The following is a 24,945-nucleotide window of genomic DNA, read 5'->3' on the forward strand; positions in this document are numbered from 1 at the left end:
CAATTACCTGCCCTGCACATTGAAAGTTCCCAATTACACCAACAAAGGCCAATTTGCAACTCTATCTGATTTCTTATTATCAGGAGGCATCCAAATGAAACCATCATTCTGAAAACTTGATTTCACTGCTTTCTAGTCATTATTGAACCATTGATGGCTGTCCTCATGCCATATTAAGTTTCAGACCCAACAAAAGGTAACTGATATGGTGGACTGGAGAGGTAATAAGGCGCTCTCTGCTCAATCGGCCAAAAGTGAGCCTCTGAGAAAGGAATTAGAGTCCAACATTCCATCCCCATCTTTAAACTGTGTCAGATCATCAACTTACCCCTCCTTCCAAAGGACTTGCTATCCAGCCAAGCTCTCCTTGCACTGACCTGGAATCCAGCAGGGTAACTGCAATAATAAAAACACATATACTATAATTATTTCTAATAATAAAATTAATTGGCTCTTTAAATCTTAAACTCCCAGCAATCTCAGAAACCTGTAGGATAATAACGGGGAAGCTGGTAGTCTGAGGGGCTGCAAAATTGGCTTCCCAGATTGACCCCATATTCCTGGTACAATGTCATTAAGAATGAGTTGTATGCTTTAATCGACTAGGTTTAGCATTTACATATAAAATGCCTTTTAATGGGCAAATAGATGACTTGGCCATGATACACAGACAAAAATAACCATGAGACATATATACAGTCAGAGAGCTGTATTTTCTGCAGAGACTACTAAGAGTAGGCAAATATTGCTTTAATCTTTTAGTCTGTACAGCAATTTTATGGCATCATTAGGCAATAAGGCAAAGTTTTCATAATTTCTATGTACCAAGAGAGTAATGTGTCACTGATATACACTCAGGCAGTGGTTATGTGTGTTGCTACTGTGGCTGTTTATAATAACAGTTGCCAAAAAATCTTGATTTTTTTTTACATCAATTATTTATATAAGTGAAGAAGTCAAACAGGCAAACAAAGGGTCCCCATGTTCTCTAAAATAAATAAAGATAACCTAGTCCAATATGCTCAGTATGTCCACCCTATATGGGTTCTCCATGCAAATTCAGTGGCTGCAGCCCAGGTCTCTGGCACCCACAGCGTTAACCCACGAAAGGAAGGATTACAAATCTGATCTGCGCTTATCAAGTCAGTTAGCAGAACCTGAAATGGGAATATCTGGATGCAATCTGTCATGCCAGGTATTATAACAGCTTCCTCTTAAGATGTTATCGTGAACCCAAGACACATTTGGACTATTCCTAAAATTCCTGGACAGCTTTTTTTTTTTTTTTAAGAAAAAACATCATCTCCCCTCCTGCACCCCTCCTTAAGCAGTACCATTTCCATCCATCTGGATTCATAGAAAGGTAGATTAAAGATACAAAGGAAACAAAAGGGTTCAATGTATACAAAAAGGGGATAAGGGGAGAGAGCGCTAGAGAGAGAGAGGAAAGCAAAGCAGACGTGATCAGCATCCAAAATTGCTAAATGCAACTTTATAGCTATGGAATATGGAAATGTAGGGCTGAACAGTCAGGCATTGATCCCACTTCACCCCTAAAACTTGCCATGTCACACAACTTTCTGGGTGCTATTAAAGGACACTTGGCCATACATACATATAAGTGACCACATATCTGTATTGCAAATATTCCACACCATTTGCCAGATATTCCCCCCAATTCATTTACGCTCACTGCAGCAGCACACATGCACGTTATTTACAGATACCCAATGCTCTCTGAGGTTCAGCCTGTGGGCTCCCCACTGTGGCTGAACTACAGCTCTCAACACCCATGCTAGGCTTTTTTTTTTCTTTTTTTTTTTAGAATAACTGTAACTGAAATGCTGCAGAACATATATCAGTGGCATAAAGGGGGGGAAATAGGCATCACAAACGGTATGTTTCTATAAATAATATGAAGGACAGCGCAATATAGCTGGAAAGGTGACATACTCTCAGTTCGAACCCTGCCTCTCATATCCCTGCTTATAAAAAAAAATAGCAAAGAAATCGCCGATTAGGGGCACTGGAAGTGGCTAGTTGCGCTAAGCGCTTGAATGTGGACAATAGTATCGCCTGTTATGCGCTGCGCAAACTGGGAGCTCTATTGGTGCTGACAGCGCGATCTGAGCCGCAGCCGCCACTAAACCACAGATCTGAGTCGCAGTAGAAACTAAGTAGCAGATCTGAGTCGCAGCAGCCATAAGTAGCAGATGTGAGCGGCAGCAGGAGAAAACTTTTCCCACCGGGATTGGATGTAGCGCGCCTGTATGTGCAGTGCCCACTGGGTGCCAAGGTATCTCACATACTCTACTCGCACTGGAAACCCTGTAGCCCTTCTCCTGCGCAAAGCAACACCATAAACTATTCACAAGCGGATCCCAGCGCGCACGTAATAAACTCCAAGCATCCCAGCAAGTCTCCCTCTCTCCAGGTCTCCATCCAGATGCAGCCCAATGAATCCCCCTTATTCGTGCCAATATCCAACAGCGATCTCTGTCTGCGCCCGTGTATGACCTTTAACCACATCTACAGGCAGATGAGTGTTCCATAGTGGGAACCTACATATCCATCGGGTAGTCGCACGGCTCCTTACTAAGCCTTACCTTCACTGGCTGGGTAAATCCTAGATCCCGTCACTGCCCAACAAAGTCCAAAGAGGCCACAAAACAAGATGCCATGTACAATCCCAGCCATGGTGGCTGCAGCTAAGGGGCCGGAGGTGGATTAAGAGATGCCTATACACACCGTGCCCGCTCCACTTCCCTTCAATATCCCAGTGGAATAAATGCTTCAAGTTTAGTGCAGCTCCAAGACATTGCCAAGGAGGCGGAGCCCGCCCTCACTCTCCTCCCCCAAGACCTGCTTCTCTGTCACTCATGTACCGCTCTACCAATCCCAAACACGAGAGGGGGAGGAAAGACCCGCCTCCTTTACCTGGACTGGCCCGCCACTGGCAGTCAGACGAAGGAGAGGACGGGAGGGAGGAACTGTGGGAGAGTGGGGAAATGTTTCTCGTCTATGTACCGTGCGGATAGGCTTTATATGTTATCAGGAGGGAAAATATCCATAGCGGCTTCTGATAAACGAACCTGGTACAATAGCTGGAAGGCTTTTCCCTCAGGCTGCCCATTTTAGTTATAACTCGCGTTACTCACTTGAATAAACAAATACAATTATATCCCGATATAAATTCCACAGACAAGTGCCAAACAAAGTCAAAGTATCCCCTGTGCCTCGGAGTATCGACTGTAATAGGAAAGTATTCCATTGGGTATAAAGCACCTGCAAAAGTACTACTACTGCGAGGTGTTGGGTTAGGCGGGTATTAACCATGAGGCCTTGTGTCAGGCTGGGCATTAACTAGACCTGGGAGCTGTAGAATATTTTTGGGCCCCACAGCAGAATCATTTAAGGGCCCCTCACTAAACTATGGGAATATGAAAATGCTCATAAATAATATCAAGGGTCACCCCACCCAAGGTCAGCGTCCACAATAGTAGTTACACCCTCATCTCTACTGTTCGAAAGCATATCAGCTAGGCCGGGAGGAGCTGCACTGTTAAATCCCACCACATAGTGCTACTGTCTGTCTTACCCAGCAATAAATATACATAACCATGAAAAGCTCCAATCCCCTCCTGTTACCTGCACGGACGTCTTGGAACAGATGTAGACAATGACTTAACTATATGTAACACCTATTTGGGCCATAAACGTATATATATCACTAGGCCTAGGGTTGCCACCTGGCTGGTATTTTACTGGCCTCATGGCCTGGCTGGTAAAAATGTTGCTTGATGGATGCCATTGTTATTTATAGGGAAAAACCATAAAAAAATAGAAAGGCCGGTATTTTTTTCTAGACAAGGTGGCGACCCTAACTGGGCCCCACAGCAAATAATTGTTCAGGCCCCCAAAATATCTAGCGGCTGAGCAGTTTTATTAATATGTATTGGAATTGTATATGAATTAAGGCCTCATGGGGTCTGGCCATTATTCCACCTGCAGGGTCTGCTTCCTCTGTTGTTACACACCTGGATTTACATTTTTAGATATATAGTGAATAAAGTACCCCCTCTTGTATATTATAAGGATATTATAAGTTACCGAGGAGTTTCATGACCATATAAAAACACGAGGCCGACCATACAGGTCATGGAACTCCGAGGTGACTTCTAATATCCTAATATTTTGCAACTGGGGGTACTTTATTTATTATAATACACACGTTTCAGTGAGTCATGTGACAGAAATGACATCAGAACTCACCGTTTATAACTGATGACATCAGAACTCACCATTTATAAGGATATAATTTACAGGATATTCATGGCTTTTGTGTATTATATACAAATACACACATACAACTATATACATATAACCAGTGAGACAAAATTAGGAACCTTCAAACCAGCCAGGACATACAGTATTTCCCTGTCGGTTCTGCTGTCACATCCCTGCACTTCAGACGTGGCATTGCTGGAAGCAATCATTTCTCTATTAAACCCGACTCCTTTTGGGCCTGGATCTGCAACGTCTCACTCACTGGAGACTATGACGGGCAGCATCCATGCTCCATTGGCAGCCAAGAGCCTTGTGGAAAACTTGATCCCTTCATCTTAATGCAAATGATTGAGCACCACTTACCCACGTCTGTGCATGCACATACTGTCTTTGTCTTTCATACGTCACTTTTCATTGAATGGTTGTTTCTCAGTCAGTTTAGCTGACAGTACAAGCTTGGCTGTTGGTAGGAGTAAGCTCAGTAAAGTGCTACCTTAATAAAGTGTCTAGCAAACCCAGAGCCTTCAATAAAGCTTGCAATTAATTTAACAATAAATATAATTTTACTGCTGTCTTTTACTTTATAAAGTATTTTTCATGTGAATGTACAATGCAGAACAACAGAAACAATGATATACCATTTGGCCCAAGTAGAACTGAGCATCATGTTCATAAGCTTACACTCTACAAGCTTCTTCAAAATATAGGCACATTTTACAGCAAGCTTTTAACTATAAGAGTTAATGAATATAATCCTACAAAGCCATATTAGAAAGCTGTTTGGCCACTGAATTTCCACTTCCATGGAATTGTCAAAATAATAAAAAATTATCAAATAATAAAGCAATATTTTCTCATTATAAAGCCACTGGTGTGGCACTGGCAGGTCATGCGGCTGATCCATTGGAACTCAGTACAACACATATTTAATGTTCTGATTTTTTTTTTCCTTTGGTTCATTCCAAATTTTAATCACAGATGTTTTTCACAGGGGTACATTAAGAGTTGGAATATAAAAATGGACACATCACCGCAATTTCTGCCTGTTCCTGAAAATCTTGGAAGGGAGCTCCGAGACAGTAAATTTGTCTTGCAGGCCCAACTATAAAAATTTATATTGAAAGAAAAAAAAGCCCATATAATTTGCAGGACATAATTTGTAAAGAGCGTTAAAATATGACAGATTTATGCTTAATGTGGTGAGTGCTTTTTAAAGTCCCAATCATTTCCAGTAGGTCATTAAGCAGAGCCAGTGTTTTAAAGACTGGCGACATGGCAAGGATGGTGTGTTATGGATTATTAACCCTTTCTAGGCCTGTCTCGCAGCCATCCTTGGTGAATATCCTATTAAAAAAAACAAACGTCGCCTACATTTGCTGTAGTAGAAGTGTTAAATGTTACAGTGTGTGTGGTTCTATTTTTGAAGACGATGGCACAGAGCTAGAAGTGTTCCAAATAAAAGCACCAGTTTGCATTCCGGTTGCCAGTTTTGGAAGCAGAGTACAATTGTCAGTGAGAAATGAATGGCTCTGTTAATGAATTTGGTTGTTAACAGTGTTTGCGGTGCAGAAAGTGGCAATTTAAAGCCCTTTCTGCTTTCATGTGGTGAACTGCAAGCTGAACAATGATTTAAACCGTGCCATGGGACTTTCCATAAATGGAGTTTCACCTCCTATGAATCAACAGCTCCACCTAGTGAGCAACAACTCAAAGTCATAAGTGAGTTTGCTTAAAGGGATGACATATTCAAACGAAGGAATGCATTATAATAACTACACAATTTAAATGGAAATAACGAAAAAAAATTGTCTAGATCTAAATAAGGAATAAAGGTGCAGTGTTATGCCTGGAAATGCTTTCACAGCTTGGTAGGGACTGAGCTACTTGTTTCATATGCTAATTCTCTGTATCCTGGGGGGGTGTAAGTCATTTTATTTTGCACTTTTTCTTCTTCATATGCACTTATCCCAATGTGACAACACTTTGTATCTAAACATGTGCCTTTACCAACTATAGCCTGCACAGGAATACAGTATCACAATAAATTACTCATGTCATGGTTGCGTAAAATAAAGCCCAAATTAGGTGCCTTTATTCGTACAAAAACGACTTTTTATTTACAGCTATTGGTTGAGGTCTGACGAAGTCAGAAAATACAAATGATTATAAGAAATTTAGATAGAAATATAAACCCCACCAATAGTTGCTGTTATATAATTATCAAGTTTGACAGGGAATTCTAATAAATGTTCAACCGTACCTATATATTACTATTGGTGGGGTTTCTTTTTCTATCTAAATTTCTTATATTCATGTCATGGTTGTTCATTTGTTAGTAACTTATTTGGCCAATTTTCTTTGTCATTTTTTTTCCTGCCAAAATTATCCTCAGTATAAAAAATGCTGCCTTCAAACAGCCCCTGTGCCATTTCCCTAATTGCCCATCCGATAAAGGTGTTAACAACTTTCACTTTCTCATTCACTTTAATGGCTGTCTAACCTGAAGCCATTTGATAGGATATGGGCATGGGCATCTAACAGATTTGTTGAGACACAGGCTAACCAAATAGTAACCTTCCTTTGCCCTGGTGACCATTGCCCAACCCTGGAAACTCAGTGCAGTTGAGAGCTCCCAAAATGGTACCAAATCTCTACAACAACAAAAATCTAATAACAAAACTTACTATCTACAAAAACTTACTATCTACAAAAACTACTATCTTAGCCAATGTAAAAAAAAATTATCCAGACCTCTCTGTATCACTGAAACCCACTCAGCACTCAATGTTAGTTGGGCATGGCAAACCAGCCTTCCTTTCATTCCTTTCAGCAAAAGATCCATGCAGCACTATCTCTGTTAACCCAATAGGGCCCCAGTCACCCCTCAGTAATTAAGATAACCTGAAGGTTGAAGGGTCTGCATGGTGCTGATCACAGCTTGACACGTTGGCCTTTTATTAAAGAAATGCAGTTAAACATATATTGTAGAAAAAAAACAGAGTGATTATGTTCATTTGGCTACAAGTTTGCACTAGAAAAGCAGCCCAACAGCTGTTAGAGGACTACAACTCCCAGAATCCAAGCAGAAGAGAAGAGATTTAATAAAAGCTGGAGAATAGCAGGGATAGTACCGACGGGCAACAAACAAATAATGTTTTTTTGCACAAAATCTGTACTGGGATTTAAAATATTGTCATTTTTACTTTAAAAAATTATAAAACTGGTACAAACCAAATTAGGAGCACACCACTGAATCATTTTGCATACAATAAAAGGGTCTTATGGGTCTACATTCCCTGCCCTCTCTTTCACCAAGTTTATGATCATAAAGTTGCCAAGCCAGCATGCCAAGCTTATAGTTGAGCTGGAACTAAAGGACACGGCATGCATAGCACCAGTGAAAGTGTTGCTGCTGCTGTTGCTGCTGCTGCCATGTTGTTACCCTGCAATTTTATAATAACATTTTTACTGCTGATGCACAAGTGTCGATTTAGGGTTTTTATTGCCTTTCTGGTAGAAAGTACCTATCTTAGTCTTCTACCCTATCAGTAACATTGGCCTCAAGTATCATTTTTACAGACTAAGCAAGTTTAATTGCCAGCAAGGTGGCAATCTTTGTTGCTGAACTACAACTATTGGGGCACAGCAAAGCCCGATTTGACCCTGCCATACAGTGTGCTAATGAGTTGTGATACTTTGTTTTGGAGGGGTACTAATTTATAGTGTAAATTATAAGAGACTGTACTTCCATTTCTATGTAGCATGCATTGCTTGTTCAGATTGCTGATGTGATGCACACATAATATGTGTTTATTTAGGTGTGAATTCGATTTGTTAAATATGTGAGGACTAATCACGTACATCTGCAGAACACCCGGTATCCTTGTGCTTAGCTGGGCACATTACAAACAATTTACTCCCACACCTCCAGTTAGCATCCACATGGCCTGGACTAAAGCTCTGAGTCTGTTTCCTTTCTTTCCTCCCCATTGTCATGCTCACCCACTCATGCCCATCCATCTATCTGCAAGACCTTTGGTGTCAGTGAAGAATTGGGAGCCAGTGGGGCGCCTTCCCTGTGCAAGAGGCTTGCACACTGCACTGCTGATGGAAGAGCAGACAAGGTGCTGAATCGTGTCCCTTTACTCTACAGTTCCTCCCAGGACTGGAGCCATACAATGAGAACCAGCTGACTTCTAAATTGGAAGGAAGACATCCAACCTACACTAACCTCCCACACCACTTCTTGTACATCTGCTCAGCATGTGACTAGGGTTGCCACCCCTTCTGGAAAAAAATACCGGCCTATATATTTATATTTTTTCCCTATTAATAACATTGGGATCAACCATCATTTTTACCGGCCAGGCTGGTAAAACACCGGCCAGATGGCAACCCTACATGTGACACTAGTGAGAGCCGTCCTTGCATCAGCAGTGCACACATTCCTTATACATACAGTGCCAGTTTTAGAGTAGGGGAGACAGGACATTTTCTATGGCTACCTGACCCAGCATCAGAGGAACCCTTTAGTAAGAATCACACTGTGTAGTACGTGTTAAATGTTTTCAGTAAAGTAAATCAGGGATGTTAAAACCCGGTAAAGACTGGGCATTCTTGCTTTATATAAATCACCTATCACATTGGGTTGCCAGCTGCATTGCCAGGGGCCGCTTTTTCTCTTACTCTGACCCTGAATAAAGAGCTTGTCTATGCAAGCAAAACCTATGGTTGATTTCACTAAGAAATAAATGGTATCACATACGCTTCCCTTAGGTTTTTACAGTTGATTGGACGTGTGCCACCTTTGAGGAAGTTGAGTTGGGGATAGTTGCCTTCATTGGAAGTCCTGCGCTGACTGTATTCTTCTAACCATGTAACTCAGTGCTATGTGTTATGGAGATACAGTATGAGGATAGATGCTTAATCTGCAAAGGACTTATTGCAAGGACTTTGCCACTACATGTGATATGGTTGCACACTCTGTAGGTCTCCCTGATATAGCACTGTGCCACCAAAATGTAATTTCTAATGCTGGGTTAATGCTATATATGTGTGTTATTTGTGGTATTGTTTGGGAAACCCAGGCTGTTTGAACTGAACCATTGTAATAACTTTGCTTTGCATTTACATATTCATTGTAATTTAAACTCAAAAACTACCAGCACCTTACTTTCCTTTTCTTATCTATTTTCTGGCTACTGAACCGATTGCTCTAACTGGCATAGTCATACTACTATTATTCATATGATTTTATCTTTCTTTATGTGAAATATTCTTTTGATATTAACAGTGCCATAAATGCCCCAGCCCTCCAGTCTCTGGATCTATTTTGTGCCTTTCTTATGGATAGCTGTTTGTCCATCTGTTTGTGGTGTTTATACAAATGGCCTGCGGTTGTCACTGTGCACAGGACTTGTACTGTACATACACAGGATTTTCTGTACAGCTTGAGAGTGTTAGAGTTTAAGATTACTGTTGTGTAATGCCTGCATGAGAGCCTGCTAATAAAGCACTGTTATACTCTACTCATCCTCTACTACCCAAAACATAACATCTTTCTTTCTCTGTTTGTGGCTAAAAAGGACACTTTATAGCCCTTTATTTGTTGCACTAAAAGAGGTGTTGTATTCATATTCTCTTTTTTATATCACATAAAAGGAAAAATCAGAGACACAGGCAAATGCACATCATTTTCTCACAATTTTGTGATGGACCCAGTATACTAAAGTAGGGTAATGTTTAGAAGAATATAGAGAATGACTCCTATTAGTGTTTCACTGCATGGGTTATTGATGGAGACCCGTTACCTAACAAATCATATTAAAATTTGATGAAACCAGCAACACTTATCTTTATATTTTTCTTTAATTAATTATTGGTCTTAATCCTCGCAACAGCCCTAAGCATATAATAACAAGAGAGAGACCCAGGTGAGGACAAGCGTTGTAGGAAATGTCACTTTAAAGAGCTAAAGAACTTGTGGGTACACATGTTAGGAGAATTAATGACACATCATAAGGTGCTAGATACACAACAATTGGGTGCTAATCCACTTCTTTAAGTACAGAATAATACATTTACTCCCAAAGCCTTGTTCAATCACATTTTGCAAATTTAAATTTGCTGTTATTTAATTCAATAATTCTTCTTTATTTATTTTATAAGACATAGTGGTGATTCCAGACTCTTATTTGGGCCTGGACAAGGACCATACACCCACAAGGAAGGTAATAATACTTTAAGAAAGAAGACTGCCTAGTCATTAAGTTCTGTGGTGTAGATCACAGATTATCAGAGCACAGCCTTTCCTCAAATGTAGCAAGATTGTGCCTCACCTAAGGAATTTTCATCTGCATCTACAAGATGAAAAGATTGAGATAAGGGAGGTGGATGTTTGTACCTCATTATTGTTATTAGTACAGCATCAGGGGTCTTAGGGTTACAGAATAAAAATAGCATTGCGTGGCCCTGCTCACAAGAGCTTACATACTATAGGATAAATAACAAGAGCAATTGCAATTCTATATATTATGCTATTCCAAGCAGTGGGTATCACTGTTCCTTTGGGCTGACATAGCGGATACATTGCCAGGGTCACCAGAGGACTTTGGGGTGAAAAGGTCCCATGCCTGGCATTCACAGGCATTTCTCCATCAACGGAAAAACTTTATGTCTGACATTAGCCTCAATGTCTATGTTTGTGATTATTTCTGCAGATTTTAGCAGTGTGTTTAATGTCTATTGGCAAATAAAGTCTTTTTGCAGTAACATTTCTTAAGCATTCAATGTCTCTTAGATAATTATGCCATTATAATTTTGTCTAAGGAAGGCCCCAGCAATTGTGTACTAAGCTGCCCGTGTTAGAATATACAGGATTAAACCATAATAATGGTACTGAGTCAGACGACAATCCTGGAAATGTTACTAAAGCTCTATAAAAGAAATCTGCCGTTCTTCTTCATTCACAGCACCAGCAGGAATTAGTCTTCATATAGAGACACGGATTTGTTCACATGCAAAATTCAAATGAGGTGCCAATCAGCCGATGTAACACGTTGAGCTTTTAATCCTGTTAAATATGGTGTTATTACTGGGCGGGAGCTACTTACTTACTTCTCTTTTTCAGTTGCAGATGATAGATGAGGATTGGGGTTCTGAAATGGTATTAGAAGCCTTTTGATTTCTTTCCTTTGCAGTGCCTGCATGCGTAAGCAATACGCTTATTTTGTGGAAGTGAAACACACAGATTAAATAAACAAGTAGCAGAGTATTGTACCCTGTTAGCCATAGAGCAAAATTGGAAAATAGTAGAGTAGATAACCCCATGCCTGAAGCTGGGACATAAGAAGTCCTGATAGCTTACATTTTTTAATCTACTAAATTAGCCATTAGAAGTTATTGCTTTCCCTATATTTTCTAAATGAATGATTGCAGGGATTGCTGATGGAGAAATACCTGTAAGGGTGTCCAGTTTTCATTATAAAAAAAAACAGTGCTACCAAACTTTATAATGTATGATTTGTTTGGGTTATGTAGTATTAGGTGGTACCTGCCATGACCCATCACAACAAGATATTCTCTACTGCAATAAGCTAATGAAAGGTTCATTCTGATTATTTACTATGTGTTACTGGGGTGGAATAAACTGTAGCCATGTTAATAGCTCCTTGGATCTACCTGGAATAATGGTCTAGACCCTTATTGCTGCAAGTGGTAGTGGTTCTAATCTGTGGTTCTAATCTCATAACAATGTATATAGTGATGAGCTAATTTTTTCACCATGCGGTTAGTTTCCCACACAACAAAAAAAGTTATGCATCATTATCCTCCTCTCTCCTTCCACATTAGCATTTGAGCAATTGGGATTTGAGCACCTAGATACTACAATGTAGGGTATATGTGTAGTAGAATACTGAGCAAAAAATGCATGTGATTTTGCTTTCCCATTGACCTCAATGTAATTTGGCAAATTTTGACACCAGTTTAAAACAAAGCAAATAATGGCAGATTTGCTCAATGCCGTCAATAAGACTTGAAAGTAAGGAAAAATTTTTTATTAGTAGCCAAAAAGCAGAAAAAAGTTCCACTAAAAAATACCAATAGACTCTAACTTAGTTTGCTACAAAAAAAGTCATGCAACAAAAATGTCGCCATGACAAAAAAAGTTGCCCATAGACTTTAATGTGTTTCACAATTTTTTTTAAAATTCGTTAAACTTCTCTCAGTTACGCAAATTTTTTGGTGAGGTGAAGCAGAACAGATTCGCTCATCACTAATTGTATATCAAGAAAGTCATAGGTGTAGAAGGCCTTCAGCTGTTAATTGCAACTTCCACTATCCACCAAAGGTCTGGCTGTATAACAGGGATCACTGTTTACATACTTTACTTTACATCAGTACAGTAATAAAACTACCCTCACTTGGGCCAGGGTGCTGGATAAGAACCCAGGCCATCCACGCCTCTAGATGCACATTTTCCTTTTAAATATAAATGCAATTCTATTAATGTGAAGTGCTAAAGGATTGTACTATCTCTATACTGAAACCAATATTAAATATTTGCTTAAAAAAGGGGCTGTTAAGGAGGGTGAGGCCAGGGAGAGCTGTAGCAATGTATCCAATCATATTGTGCATATTTGGTATGTTTCACCTTTTGCTTTATCCGCAGCTTAAGTACAGAAAGAGCTGTAGTTTATAAATTACAAAAGAAAAACTGGCAAAATGGCAATAACATTTATAAGACGATGTGGTTTATGTGCTATTGTAGTGATGGGTTATTTATTGTTTTTTATTGTTAGTATTATTATTTATAAAGCGCTCACATATACTGCACATGTACTTCACACTAAATTGTTGTATACATTGAACATATAGATTACATAAAAAAAACCATCAAATAACTGATACAAGAGGTAAAGATGGCCATGCCTAAAAGAACGTACACTCTATACTAATGTAAAACATAAGTGCAAAAGATGTCAACTAGACCTCAGGTCCAGTGCTTTTATGCAGATCATTATACTTAGGTATGACTTCGAATATGATCATATTTTAAAGTGGGGCACTAATATTTTGTTTAGTACACTATTTTTAGTGATTTATGAGATTAGGGGCCTTATCCAGTAATGTACGTGCATATATGTGCTTGCACTGCTAATGTGCTCATTGCACCTGGTAAAGTTAAAGAGGCACAAGCTGGAAGAAAGCCTTGTTCGTACACCAGCTATTGGTCACTACAGCTTTCCCATTGTGAATTTTGACAATTATTTCAGAGTGTAAGTTGATTTCTTCTTATTGTGCCGGGCCAACAGATAGGGGCATCCAAGCACGTGCCTCTACTACCTGCTCCTAGTTCTGACCCTATTGTGAACTCCCAAGAACTTTATGTTAGCAGAACTTCTGACAGTTATTTGCTGTGTAAAATAATGTGTAATTATTACTACCTAACATTGTTTGCCTCTCTAAGAACCATTCTATTCTGTTAAAGATAGAAGAGAACTGTGACTGCCATCCAGAAGCCTGGCGTGTGGTTTCATTGTGCACTAGTCTATCAGGAGGGTATCTCCTGGCACTGGCTGGAAGAATGAGTTCATACATTTTGTTCAGTCTTGATGACAGTCTATGTGCTTGATAGAAATGCATTCTTGTCTGGGTAATTTTGTATGATTTGTATCACTCCCTGAAAACCCATTGTCGTTTATGTAATATACATGCAAACACAAGTAAAGTATCAGAAGCACTGGATAATGCAGGAAGACTGAGATCCTTAAAGGTTGCTATACACTAGCCAACTTTACTTTGCCGAAATAACAGATTTATAACTGATTGACCTTTATATATGACTTGTGATGGTTTTGTCATAGCCTGTGTATATAGAAGTATTGTACTGGTGTATTAGCAACAGCTAGTCCTCTTCCTGGCACTCCCCTCTTCAGCCCTGTCATTTCCTCAGCACCCAGTGTTTGTATTTGATACCTTTACAGCCAGAGACGCCTGCAGGGATGAATCACAAAGCAATAATAGGATGTTATTTCTTCCTGAAAACGCCTTGTGTATTAGAGGGCAGACAGGTAAATTGTCCATGTTGAATACTGCTCTAAAATGTTCTTTCAGTTGTTAAAGTAACAGAAGCTTCTTTCCTGAACTTCATTTAACTAAACACTAAACTGGAATTAGAAATGTATTTGTATGGGAAAAACCTTATATATATGTAAACAATGTTCCATTGGTACTCACCAATGGTGAGCACCAATCAAAAAACATAGGCCAGTTGCTTACCATCTATAATATAGTCCAATCACTCACAGGAAATACGTTTGTGTACCAACATGGCAAAAAATGTATTCCTCCATATTCACATCAACGTGTTTCGATCCACAGGGGATCGTCATCATATATTTTAACGAGGTACATCCCTCTATCTCATTTTCACTTGCCTTTGATCTCCAAAAAATAATTTTTTTTAGATGTTCTAGTATATAGGGACCATGGTGGTCATCTACAAACTTCACTTTATACGAAGCCTACAGACAGGAATCACATTTTGAACTACACTAGTCAACCTCCACCTCATACTAAGAAGTCGATCCCTATCAGTCAACTCTCTAGAGTACAGAGATTAGCCAGTAATTATATAATTACGTGTATATTTTATGTAACACTAACTTGGGCTAGGCAGACCACATGGGGTTAATGTTCAGCTAGTGCTTAGAGCATCGGTTACTTGTGGAAGAATCTAAGAAAACCCTGCACTCAAAGGCAAGCAAAAGCAGGGTTATACCCATAAGGATGTAGTCAAGAAGTACGGCAGACCTCCAGGCAGATGTACCTTGAAGTGGTCCAAATACCACCCAGTGGAGTGGTCAGGGAGAAGAAGTCTAGGCCTGACAACCTATCCACTGTGGTCCTTTCACTAAAGCCAATCTGGGAGCCTTGGGAAGCTACTCCCTGCTACAGATGATGGAGCACAAAGCTGCTCTTTCTCTCCTCACTATCTTCTTCTCCTAGAGAGTCTATAACAGATCGAATCCTGTCTCTAGATAACCTTGTTCACAGGGTCCCTGCTCCCGACTTGTACACTATAGGTACTGGTCCCTCTAGGGCAAAAGGGCTTTACTGGGCCTTGGTGTAGCCAGGCTCAGTGGGAACATCCAGATAGTAAGTACACCAGGAGCCAAATAGGAAAATTCAACCCTTTCCTAACACTATATTAAAGTGTGGCAGGAAGTGGTCCTTGCACCTCTTGGCCAATAATAGATCCATGTGCTTTTGCCCAGCAACTAGGGAAAAGGAGGAAGGGTAGGGATTTAAAGACATAGGGGCACATGAACCGAATGGGTCCCTACATATATATGTCTTTCTAAGTTTGCACTATACATACTAACATGTCCCTGTGGTCTCATCTATATAGGTGAGACCACACAGTCACGTGAAGTCACATATTTCTTAACATCGCACGAGTATAAATCTAGGCAATATGACATTACCTGTATCAAAACATTTTTTTGGGAAAGGGGCTTGCTTCAGACCAATTGAGATTCATAGTGCTAGAAACTATACCTCTTTTAAAAAGAGGGGGAGATAGGGAAATTAAGTTAAAGGACTAGTAACATCAAAAAAAATTTTAAAAAAATTTGTTAGTTTACATCGAAAAGTGTGATGTATTAACAAATTTAAATCACTATAAGGATTATGACCTATTCCTGTTATTATGATATTTAAATAGTCAGGTCAGTTTAGTGATGGGTGTGAATAATTAATATGCTAAGTATGAGGTAATTACCCCTGTATTGCTTTTAAATTTTACTTGTGTAATTTTCACTTGTATTTATATGGCTTGATAAAGGCCATATAGCTGGCCCGAAACTTCGTTATGGTGAAGTCTATATTCACTTTATTCTGCAAAGGTTTAGTAAGGCATACAGGAACACATTATTCTATATACATAATCAAATTTATATTGGTTTTTGTGTATTAATATGCATTATAGTTGCCATACTGACATATTCTCCACATTAGAGCATGGACTTAGTTGGGGTAATTTAGCTCAGAAACAATGAAACAATGGGAGATACAAGATGCACAAAGTTAGATACACTAAAATTAGGACAAACTTTCCACTGACACTGGATCTTTCCAGCGCTTACAAATATAGCACATGGAACAAAGTGAACATTGCAGTGCATTTTCTGGGCAAGTGATGCCCCTCTATATCTGGGTCCTGGCATCCATTGTTGATGCTATACCCTGTCAGCTGTAGATTACAGGTCTAGGAACTTCCATATACAGTATGGTAGAAAATGCCGAATGCAACACAACTTTGAGAGAAAACAGTTCTCTTCTCATGTGTGTCCCTAAACACCCTAAAGTCATGTAAAAATCTGAAACAAGTTTTAGCTACAAGCTACTATAATAAGTAGTTATTAGAAATCACAGTGGATGTAGGTTTAGCTCATCAGTAGCTTCTAATTTAACTAATGAAGACGTGTGGATTAAAGAGTAGCCAGGTCCCTACAAAGTTCATTTTTTCCAGTTGCACAGCTTGGTACACCCCCTACAAGACAATCACTAGTGTTGACTTAACCCTTCCTTCTTTCAAGAACATTGCATATATTTGCAGACCCCTTCAGCAACAAAAGGATTGAGGATTTTACCAAAGAGATTAAAAGGGTGACGGAGCCTTGGCATAATGGAATGACCCAGCAGGGTTCTTTAGGGCATCACAATACCCCCCTGAAACTACTAAGCTTTCTGTCCAAAGCTCTAATCTCCCTGTGCCCCAGATGTACTATTTATTTGTGATGGTTTGTAATGTAGTGGTTAACTCAGTTGGTAACGTGTAATAACTACCTTCAGGGATTAGTGGACTTGTCTAAAAATGTTGCTGCAAAATTCAAACAATGTAACTTTCTTAGAAACGGGGAATAGGAATGAATGCCAGGAAGTCATTTTTGTGGACACAGTACCTCGATGACAAACAGCAAATTCAAGCAGATATTTTTTCACTTAGAGCTGCACAGCATGAGGGTTATTAGGACAGGAAACTTGTCCATCTCTGAGCTATAGGATGAAGACATAAAGAATAGACATAATTTGTCTTAATTTTCAGCAATCACAGTTTGTTAGGGACAAGATCATACATAGCAAAACTTGCAAGGGCGGACTAGGCCGGTGTGACACGGGGGAAAAAAACTTGGTGGGCCACAACCATTGTGAGCCCTGTGCCCCCCTGAGCCAGGTCTGCTCCCCCACAAAGGAACTACATGTACTGTCACTCCCCGTTCCCACCTGCTCGCGGCCGCAAGAAGTGAGCGGTACGCAGTGGGAGAGGCATTTCTAGGAGCTGGATCTTGCAACTGGGGTGGTGGGCCCCTGGGCAACAGCCCCAGTGGGCCCTGGACACCCCAGACAGGCACTGAAAACGTGTAATATTGTTTGGGCAATTACACCATTTGAGGTCTCCTCAACTGCACATCATCACTAGTTAGCACACTGGAGAGCTAGTAGAAGATGGGGTGGTAAATATTGAGATTCAATTACATGATTAATGCTCTAGCTGACTTTGTCAGACAATCATATTCCATAGTACCAAATGGGTGTTAAGCTTACCAACCTTTGGCAACTTTTAATGCACATTGCAATAATATTAGCATAGGTGAAATATAAAGGTGCTGTAGTGGCCCCCAGTATTATTGAGTATATTTGTGTCTTTCTGCAAGAGTGACCCCAAAAACTCAAGTGTCCTTTAGAAATGAGAGCCCACAATATTTTTTCTCTTCCCTTGCAGCCTTATACATATGCGTTTTATGTTTCTGATTTAACTTTGTCTTGTAATAATTTATTTCTGCAAGCTTTAGTCTGTCCTTTCACCTTGCAACTGTATTTATAGCATTCATATTTTGCTGCATAACTGATGAACCTGGTAACAAGGTTGGGCTAGCTGATATTTTCCTCCATAACTGTGCTTGATCTCGAGGGATATGTGTTTTCACATGTAGCATACACAAAGTAGCTCAAAAGATGAAAAGGCGGCACTCCGGTTAGATAAAAAGGTGGTTTATTCCAACAGGTCACTGACCAACATCACCTGACATCATACACAAACATCCAAACAGGAACAGGAAATAACAAAATCCATCCTATGTGTTAATGGATATTTTGCCAGGGTATTACTGTGGCACACACATGAGAGCTATCACATAACATCCTCTGACAACCTATTTACCTTTACCCTGTATTGTTCATATGCTAATGAGAAAAGATGCTCTTATCACATTCCTTCAGTGGCAGGGACAATGTGTATTGCCAAAGCCAAGGCAGATTCCTTTATATATATATTTATATATGTACACACTAACTATGTATGTAAACTATGAGATATCATACATTACAGTAGAGATAGGATAGATTTTTTTGATACATTGGGAACCATAGGTGTTGGATCCCTCCCCCAGACTCAATTTTAAGCAAATAATTCACATTTTTTTTTTAATAATGATTTACTTTTTCTCTGTAATAATTAAATAGTACCTTGTACTTAATCCCTAGCTTTAATTCAACGCAAAATGCAAAAGCCGGGGAGTGTATCTTCACAATTATAGTCTTAATAACTGATATCGGTAAGCAAATCTAACTTGAAATTTCTTGAAACACTTCTCACCAATTACATCTGTTGGTTCGAGTGCATGTCGCCCCAAACCCCACGCTTAAAGGGGTGAAGCAGTCTCCGCTTTAACGGTCTTATTCATATAGTGGATTGATTTCTTACCGGATTAATGCTTTGACCCGGGTGCAGCCACCCAAGTCTGTCACCAAGGGATAACGGTATAATCAATAGGCATTCTTTACGGCAGCGCACTCCGGACCCCGCAGCTTTATTAAGACCAAACAATACTATTGGGATTATGTTTTTTTTAGTAGCCTAAAGCTGGCCATAGATGTTGAAATTTTTAAAAGATCAGATCCTGATCGTGAGACCACGATCTTCTCAGAACGATCGTACGATCGTATGAATTTACCATCAACTAAAAAGACCAATTTGCCAGGAAAACAAAGGAGAGCTGCCTGCTTGGCCCTGCAAACATAGATAGATTGCACTGGGGCCGACAAAGATTTTTTTGACCTGGCCGATCAATTTCCTGACAGATGTCGGCCGAAAAATCTTAAGATGTACGATCGTTCGAATCCCACTAACCGCAACAGGATTGGTCGGGCTTCCCTAAAATCGGTCGTTTGGCAAGAAGAATCGTTGCGTCTATGGGGAGCTTTAGGATAAGGGCACTCACAATGGATACTCAGCTTTCTGGCCTTGTGTAAACACTTGATAGTAGTGAAACTCATAGCGCTTAAAGGGATACTGTCATGGGAAAAAATTTTTTTTCAAAATAAATCAGTTAATAGTGCTACTCCAGCAGAATTCTGCACTGAAATCCATTTCTCAAAAGAGCAAACAGATTTTTTTATATTCAATTTTGAAATCTGACATGGGGCTAGACATTTTGTCAATTTCCCAGCTGCCCCTGGTCATGTGACTTGTGCCTGCACTTTAGGAGAGAAATGCTTTCTGGCAGGCTGCTGTTTTTCCTTCTCAATGTAACTGAATGTGTCTCAGTGGGACATGGGTTTTTACTATTGAGTGTTGTTCTTAGAACTACCAGGCAGCTGTTATCTTGTGTTAGGGAGCTGCTATCTGGTTACCTTCCCATTGTTCTTTGGTTTGGCTGCTGGGGGGGGAAAGGGAGGGGGGTGATATCACTCCAACTTGCAGTACAGCAGTAAAGAGTGATTGAAGTTTATCAGAGCACAAGTCACATGACTTGGGGCAGCTGGGAAATTGACAATATGTCTAGCCCCATGTCAGATGTCAAAATTGAAAAAAAAAAAATCCGTTTGCTCTTTTGAGAAATGGATTTCAGTGCAGAATTCTGCTGGAGCAGCACTATTAATTGATTCATTTTGAAAAAAATGTTTTTTCCCATGACAGTATCCCTTTAAGTATATTCTCAATGATTCTAACTAATTTATAATAACTGCATCCCTCTTTGTGTTTATGCCTTTAACATTTTTGCTACATTTGTGATTTTATATAAATCAGTGCAATCTTGAGAATTTGTGGCAACTGAAAAAAATGATATAACAACATAATAAAGACATCCATTTATATGGTTGCTGGTTTTCATTATGATAAATATCAGACAGATTTATAGGACGATATATTAACCAACCTAAGAAAATACTATAGGTTAATAGCCTGATGGGATATGGAATCAGCTCAGGGTTCCAAGCATAGTACATTTTTAGCTGTTGTGAATAAAGGTGTCTTACTTTGTGTTGATTTTTTGCTTTGAGACTTTGTAATATTTTACCTTTTCTATAAACTTTTTGCATACATTTGTGGTTCTGTATAAATCAATAAAATCTTATGAATTTGTGGCTGAAAAAAATGATATAACAACATAATAAAGACATTCCGTTTATATGGTTTTCATTATAATAAACATCAGACAGGTTTATAGGGCAATATATTAACCAACATAAGAAATTACTATAGGAATGGTTAATAGCCTGATGGGATATGGAATCAGCTCAGGGTTCCAAGGATAGCACTTTCTCAGCCAATGTTGTGAATAAAGGTGTCTCCCTTTGTGCTGACTTTTTGCTTTAAGAATTTGTAATATTTTACCTTTTCTATAAACTTCAGTGTTCCAATGCAGCCTACACAAGTGACAAACAATATGGCAGCCAGCTTTCATTCATTCCTATCCAAATATGGCAGGTGAATCAATGCTCTATGCACAAAATATAGTGATATCAAAACATGAAGCTCAGTACATGTACATGCTCTGTTACTTTTGGAATTGAGATTAGTCTTTGCCTACATAGAATGTAATTGTGGTAACAAGGAAAGAAGTGCTACAAAGCAGTGACACAGTTTGCAATGGCCTCCTAAAGACTTCCACAAGTGATTGCTCTGTGACTCGCATGGTAACTTATTATGCACTGATAACATAATTATACAGTGCCTGCCATTTCATGCGGTGTGAGGAATTCAGAGAAAACCTAAGGAAGAAGGTACACTTGGCACCCAGCAGCCTTTCTGATTATCCTTATTGTGTTTGATGATAACACCTTTCACTTAACCCCCCACTGAAAGCCTAAAAGCACAGACAATGGAATAGGAGGTGACCCCTGAGTAGGATGTAACAACATTTCAGTGAAGATAATTTAAAATCACACGTAATGCAATATACATAGAGTGCTCATCCTGAGTGGGCATTTTGCAGTACACATTGCACTTTGTTTGTATGTATTAAAAAAGGATGTTTATAGCTGCACTAGTCCCAGAAACAAAATAGTCTGAGGAACTGGAAAAGTATGTTGCTTAGCACAAGCAAAGCATTTTGTGGTACTTTAAAACACCAAATACTAATACGCTAAAATAATTAAAAAGTATGATGATGACAAAAATGATGATTGAGTAGCTAAAAGTAATCAAGACAATTTAGCATATAAGTTACTCATCACAAAGATTCAGACTCACTCCTGACACCTGAGTAGAATATCATAAACAGACTGCAAAGAGTTAGGTGTGCCTGTATTCATGCAGGGTTCCTTCAATTGCGACCATCCAAAACAAGAAAAAGAGAAAAACGTAGAGCCTCATAAAGTAAAACCACAATTTATTGTTTCATTAAAAAAACACACAGGTGGCTGCTGTGGAATGAGCGCCTAACATGTTTCGGGAACACCCCTTAATCATAAGCTATGATTATTATTATTATTATTGGTTACAGGCCCTTCTATGGCCACAAACTTTGGATGGCACCCACTACATGTTTTGTTAAAGTGTATATTGCAAATATATTTTTCAGGAAATTAATTTTGTAAATATTGATTTTTTTTTAGAAATGTACAGAATTATGTTAAAGCTGTAAAACTTTATTACTGTGGTATTTTATGAATCAGTGCTATTTTCTATGCATTCTGCATTTTTAGCTCAATATTTCTGACAGTTTTATTTAGCAGCTTTACTTTTCATGCAGTTATTTTATGACTTACAATTAAGCTTTAATGAACCCAATTTAATACAATGATTAATATCTTAATATATATGTCTATCTTCTCCGAAAATAAGTTTGCACAACTTCTTTGTGCAAAACTTACAACAATTTATTTCTAAATACATTTATATAAAACTTAGTTTGACTATTTATTTTCCCTCTCAATTATTAGTCAATTAATTGGACAGGTATGTAAGGCTCAGCAGTGAATAAGTCAGAGAGAATCGAAAGTAGCAGGAAGAACGGACTGGATGTGTTTGGCTTGTGGCTTTTCAGTCGTATGAACAATTGAATGCCTGCAGTTTACTTTACAGCTTTACATAACTACCAGTTAATTACAATAAGAATGCTTAGGACATGTCTAGTGGCCCACCTCCGTCTGCCTCAGGCACAGGTAAAATTGTGAATTTGGCCTAATAACACACTGAGCAGATCACAGCCAGGGTTCTTCAGTTGGTGCAAAAGATTCCCAAGTCGCTTCCTGCTGTCTTCAAATAAGCTACCAGCTGAAATCCGCCGTGTGCCCTATTAGCCATGTTTAGACCACATGTATTTAATCTAAAAAGAAGTCAACAGAGCATTTCTGAAAAGTGCTTATAAAATCCCTTGCACAATTTAACTGTTTAAGTACATGGAATGGGGTTTTGGTGGTTTCAGCAACTTCTATGTCAGATGAAATATGTCAACAGAGAATACACCAATGTGCCATTAGCCTTGCACATATGCAAGGAGTGCCAGCTTATATTAAAAGCCAATTGCACACAATATATTAAGATACTTGCAGCGTATTTATAAAACATTAATGTTTTTTTTTTTACGCTCAAAATAATTATGAGAAGTGGGGTAAAATAAATGGGGTATTTATTAGTGTGGCTTACAGAGGGTACTCCTACCTATGTGCACATGGGCCAAATGGCCAGACATTGTATTGTGCACGTTTGTTTGTGGCCATTTTTCTATTGTTCCATATGTTTAGGATGATTCCTTTGGTCCAACCAATGGACATTATCTGTCGAAATGGCGCCTCAACATAGTCACATTTGGCCAAATTGCAGAACCATAGCTGGGCATTTATTGCCAGCTAAAGGCTCACTGTTGACCTTATGTGATTTGTTATATTTTTTTACACCACCTCAGGCCTAGCACCAAGCTCGGATTTGTGGGGAGGCCACAGGGTGGCACAAAATCAGGGGTGGCATGCCACATCTGCCTCTGGAGCATTGGACAATATGAGCCCCTAGTTCCCAGTGGATGGAAAACAAATTAGTAACAGATGGGGGACAAGGTGAGTTGGGTTGCTGTTTAGCTGGTTAGCTGGATTGGGGATCCAACCCTGCCTAGCACAACCAATTAACATTTGGTGTGAAAATGGTATACAAATCTGGGTAAAAATCAGCTCCATTTTTTCATAATAAGGCAGCAAATAAATTCTGGTGTGACATGATGTGTATAATAATATAGATAAAAATCAACTGCTTTTTTTCCAAATTAATTAAGAGTACACCACACTGTGGCATTAAAATGCAAAGTGTTATAAAACTAAACTATAAATATACCCTTTGGTGGGAACTGCTCTGTCACAGGTCAGGCACAGCAGTTTAGTTCCTATTATAGGAGGAAATAAGGTCCAGGACAAATAAAGTATAAGGTTATACAGAAAAATTACTGCTTAGCCTAAAAACATCCCTTACATCCTTAAATAGAAAGTTAGATAACAGACATACTGATAGACAGACAAGTCCCACATATCTGCAGTATATATCTATGTTTTTGTTATTTGCACTCAGTGTACTGTATAAATGAAAGATAATTTAGAATTTCTCCCACACAAATTGGCAACCGCTTATAATTATTGCTCCTTTCTTTTGTTCTATGTAAAATGTAAGTGATTGAGAATTGTAAGTGCTGCCCCTTTACTTGTAAAAGTTGCTATGGTGATTCCATATAAGATGCTGGATGCCTTTTATTTAAAATACTGTAACTATAGTTTAACTGCTTCAGAGTCAAAATCCCTTACAATAAATGCATGTCAAAGCCTTACTTTGAATTGGATTATTACATTATAAATATTGACAACCCCTCTGACAGCATTCTTATGTGCCCTGGAATCGTGTATTATAAAAACCCTGTGCTGATAAAAATGATCTTTTCAAAACAGGACTGTCCAACTACATGGCATCATTGTTTTTCTATAAATCAACCCCTGAATTATTTAAGGCATATTTGGCCCACTCTGTGGGAAAAAAAACTAAACTACCGGTATAGGGTCCCTTATCCGGAAACCTGTTATCCAGAAAGCTCCATATTACGGAATAGCTGTCTCCCATAGACTCCATTTTATCCAAATAATCCAAATTTTTAAAAATGATTTCCTTTTTATCTGTAATAATAAAACAGTAGCTTGTACTTGATTCCAGCTAAGATATAATTAATCCTTATTGGAAGCAAAACCAGCCTATTGGGTTTATTTAATGTTTAAATGAATTTCTATTAGACATAATGCATGAAGACCCAAATTACGGAAAGATCCGTTATCCAGAAAACCCCAGGTCCCGAGCATTCTGGATAACACTATTATTTAAAAGAACAGCACTTT

At 38.9% G+C, this 24,945-nt stretch overlaps 1 protein-coding gene across 5 annotated transcripts in view; it reads right to left on the bottom strand.

Moving 5' to 3' along the window:
• The window catches only part of epha4.L (EPH receptor A4 L homeolog), a 46,449-nt gene extending 43,650 nt beyond the window's left edge, over positions 1 to 2,799 (bottom strand). For 4 of the 5 annotated variants that reach the window (XM_018261626.2, XM_018261625.2, XM_018261624.2 and 1 more), the window contains exons 1-2: positions 2,607 to 2,799; positions 329 to 396 (exon numbers count right to left, since the gene is read on the bottom strand). In XM_018261626.2, the coding sequence (XP_018117115.1) occupies positions 329 to 396; positions 2,607 to 2,697 (159 nt within the window). In that variant the 5' untranslated portion in view covers positions 2,698 to 2,799. 5 annotated transcript variants of the gene reach the window in all.
• Between the last annotated feature and the right edge of the window lie 22,146 nt (positions 2,800 to 24,945).

The sequence above is a fragment of the Xenopus laevis genome, chromosome 5L (assembly GCF_017654675.1).
Source record: "Xenopus laevis strain J_2021 chromosome 5L, Xenopus_laevis_v10.1, whole genome shotgun sequence".
NCBI classification, from domain to species: domain Eukaryota; kingdom Metazoa; phylum Chordata; class Amphibia; order Anura; family Pipidae; genus Xenopus; species Xenopus laevis.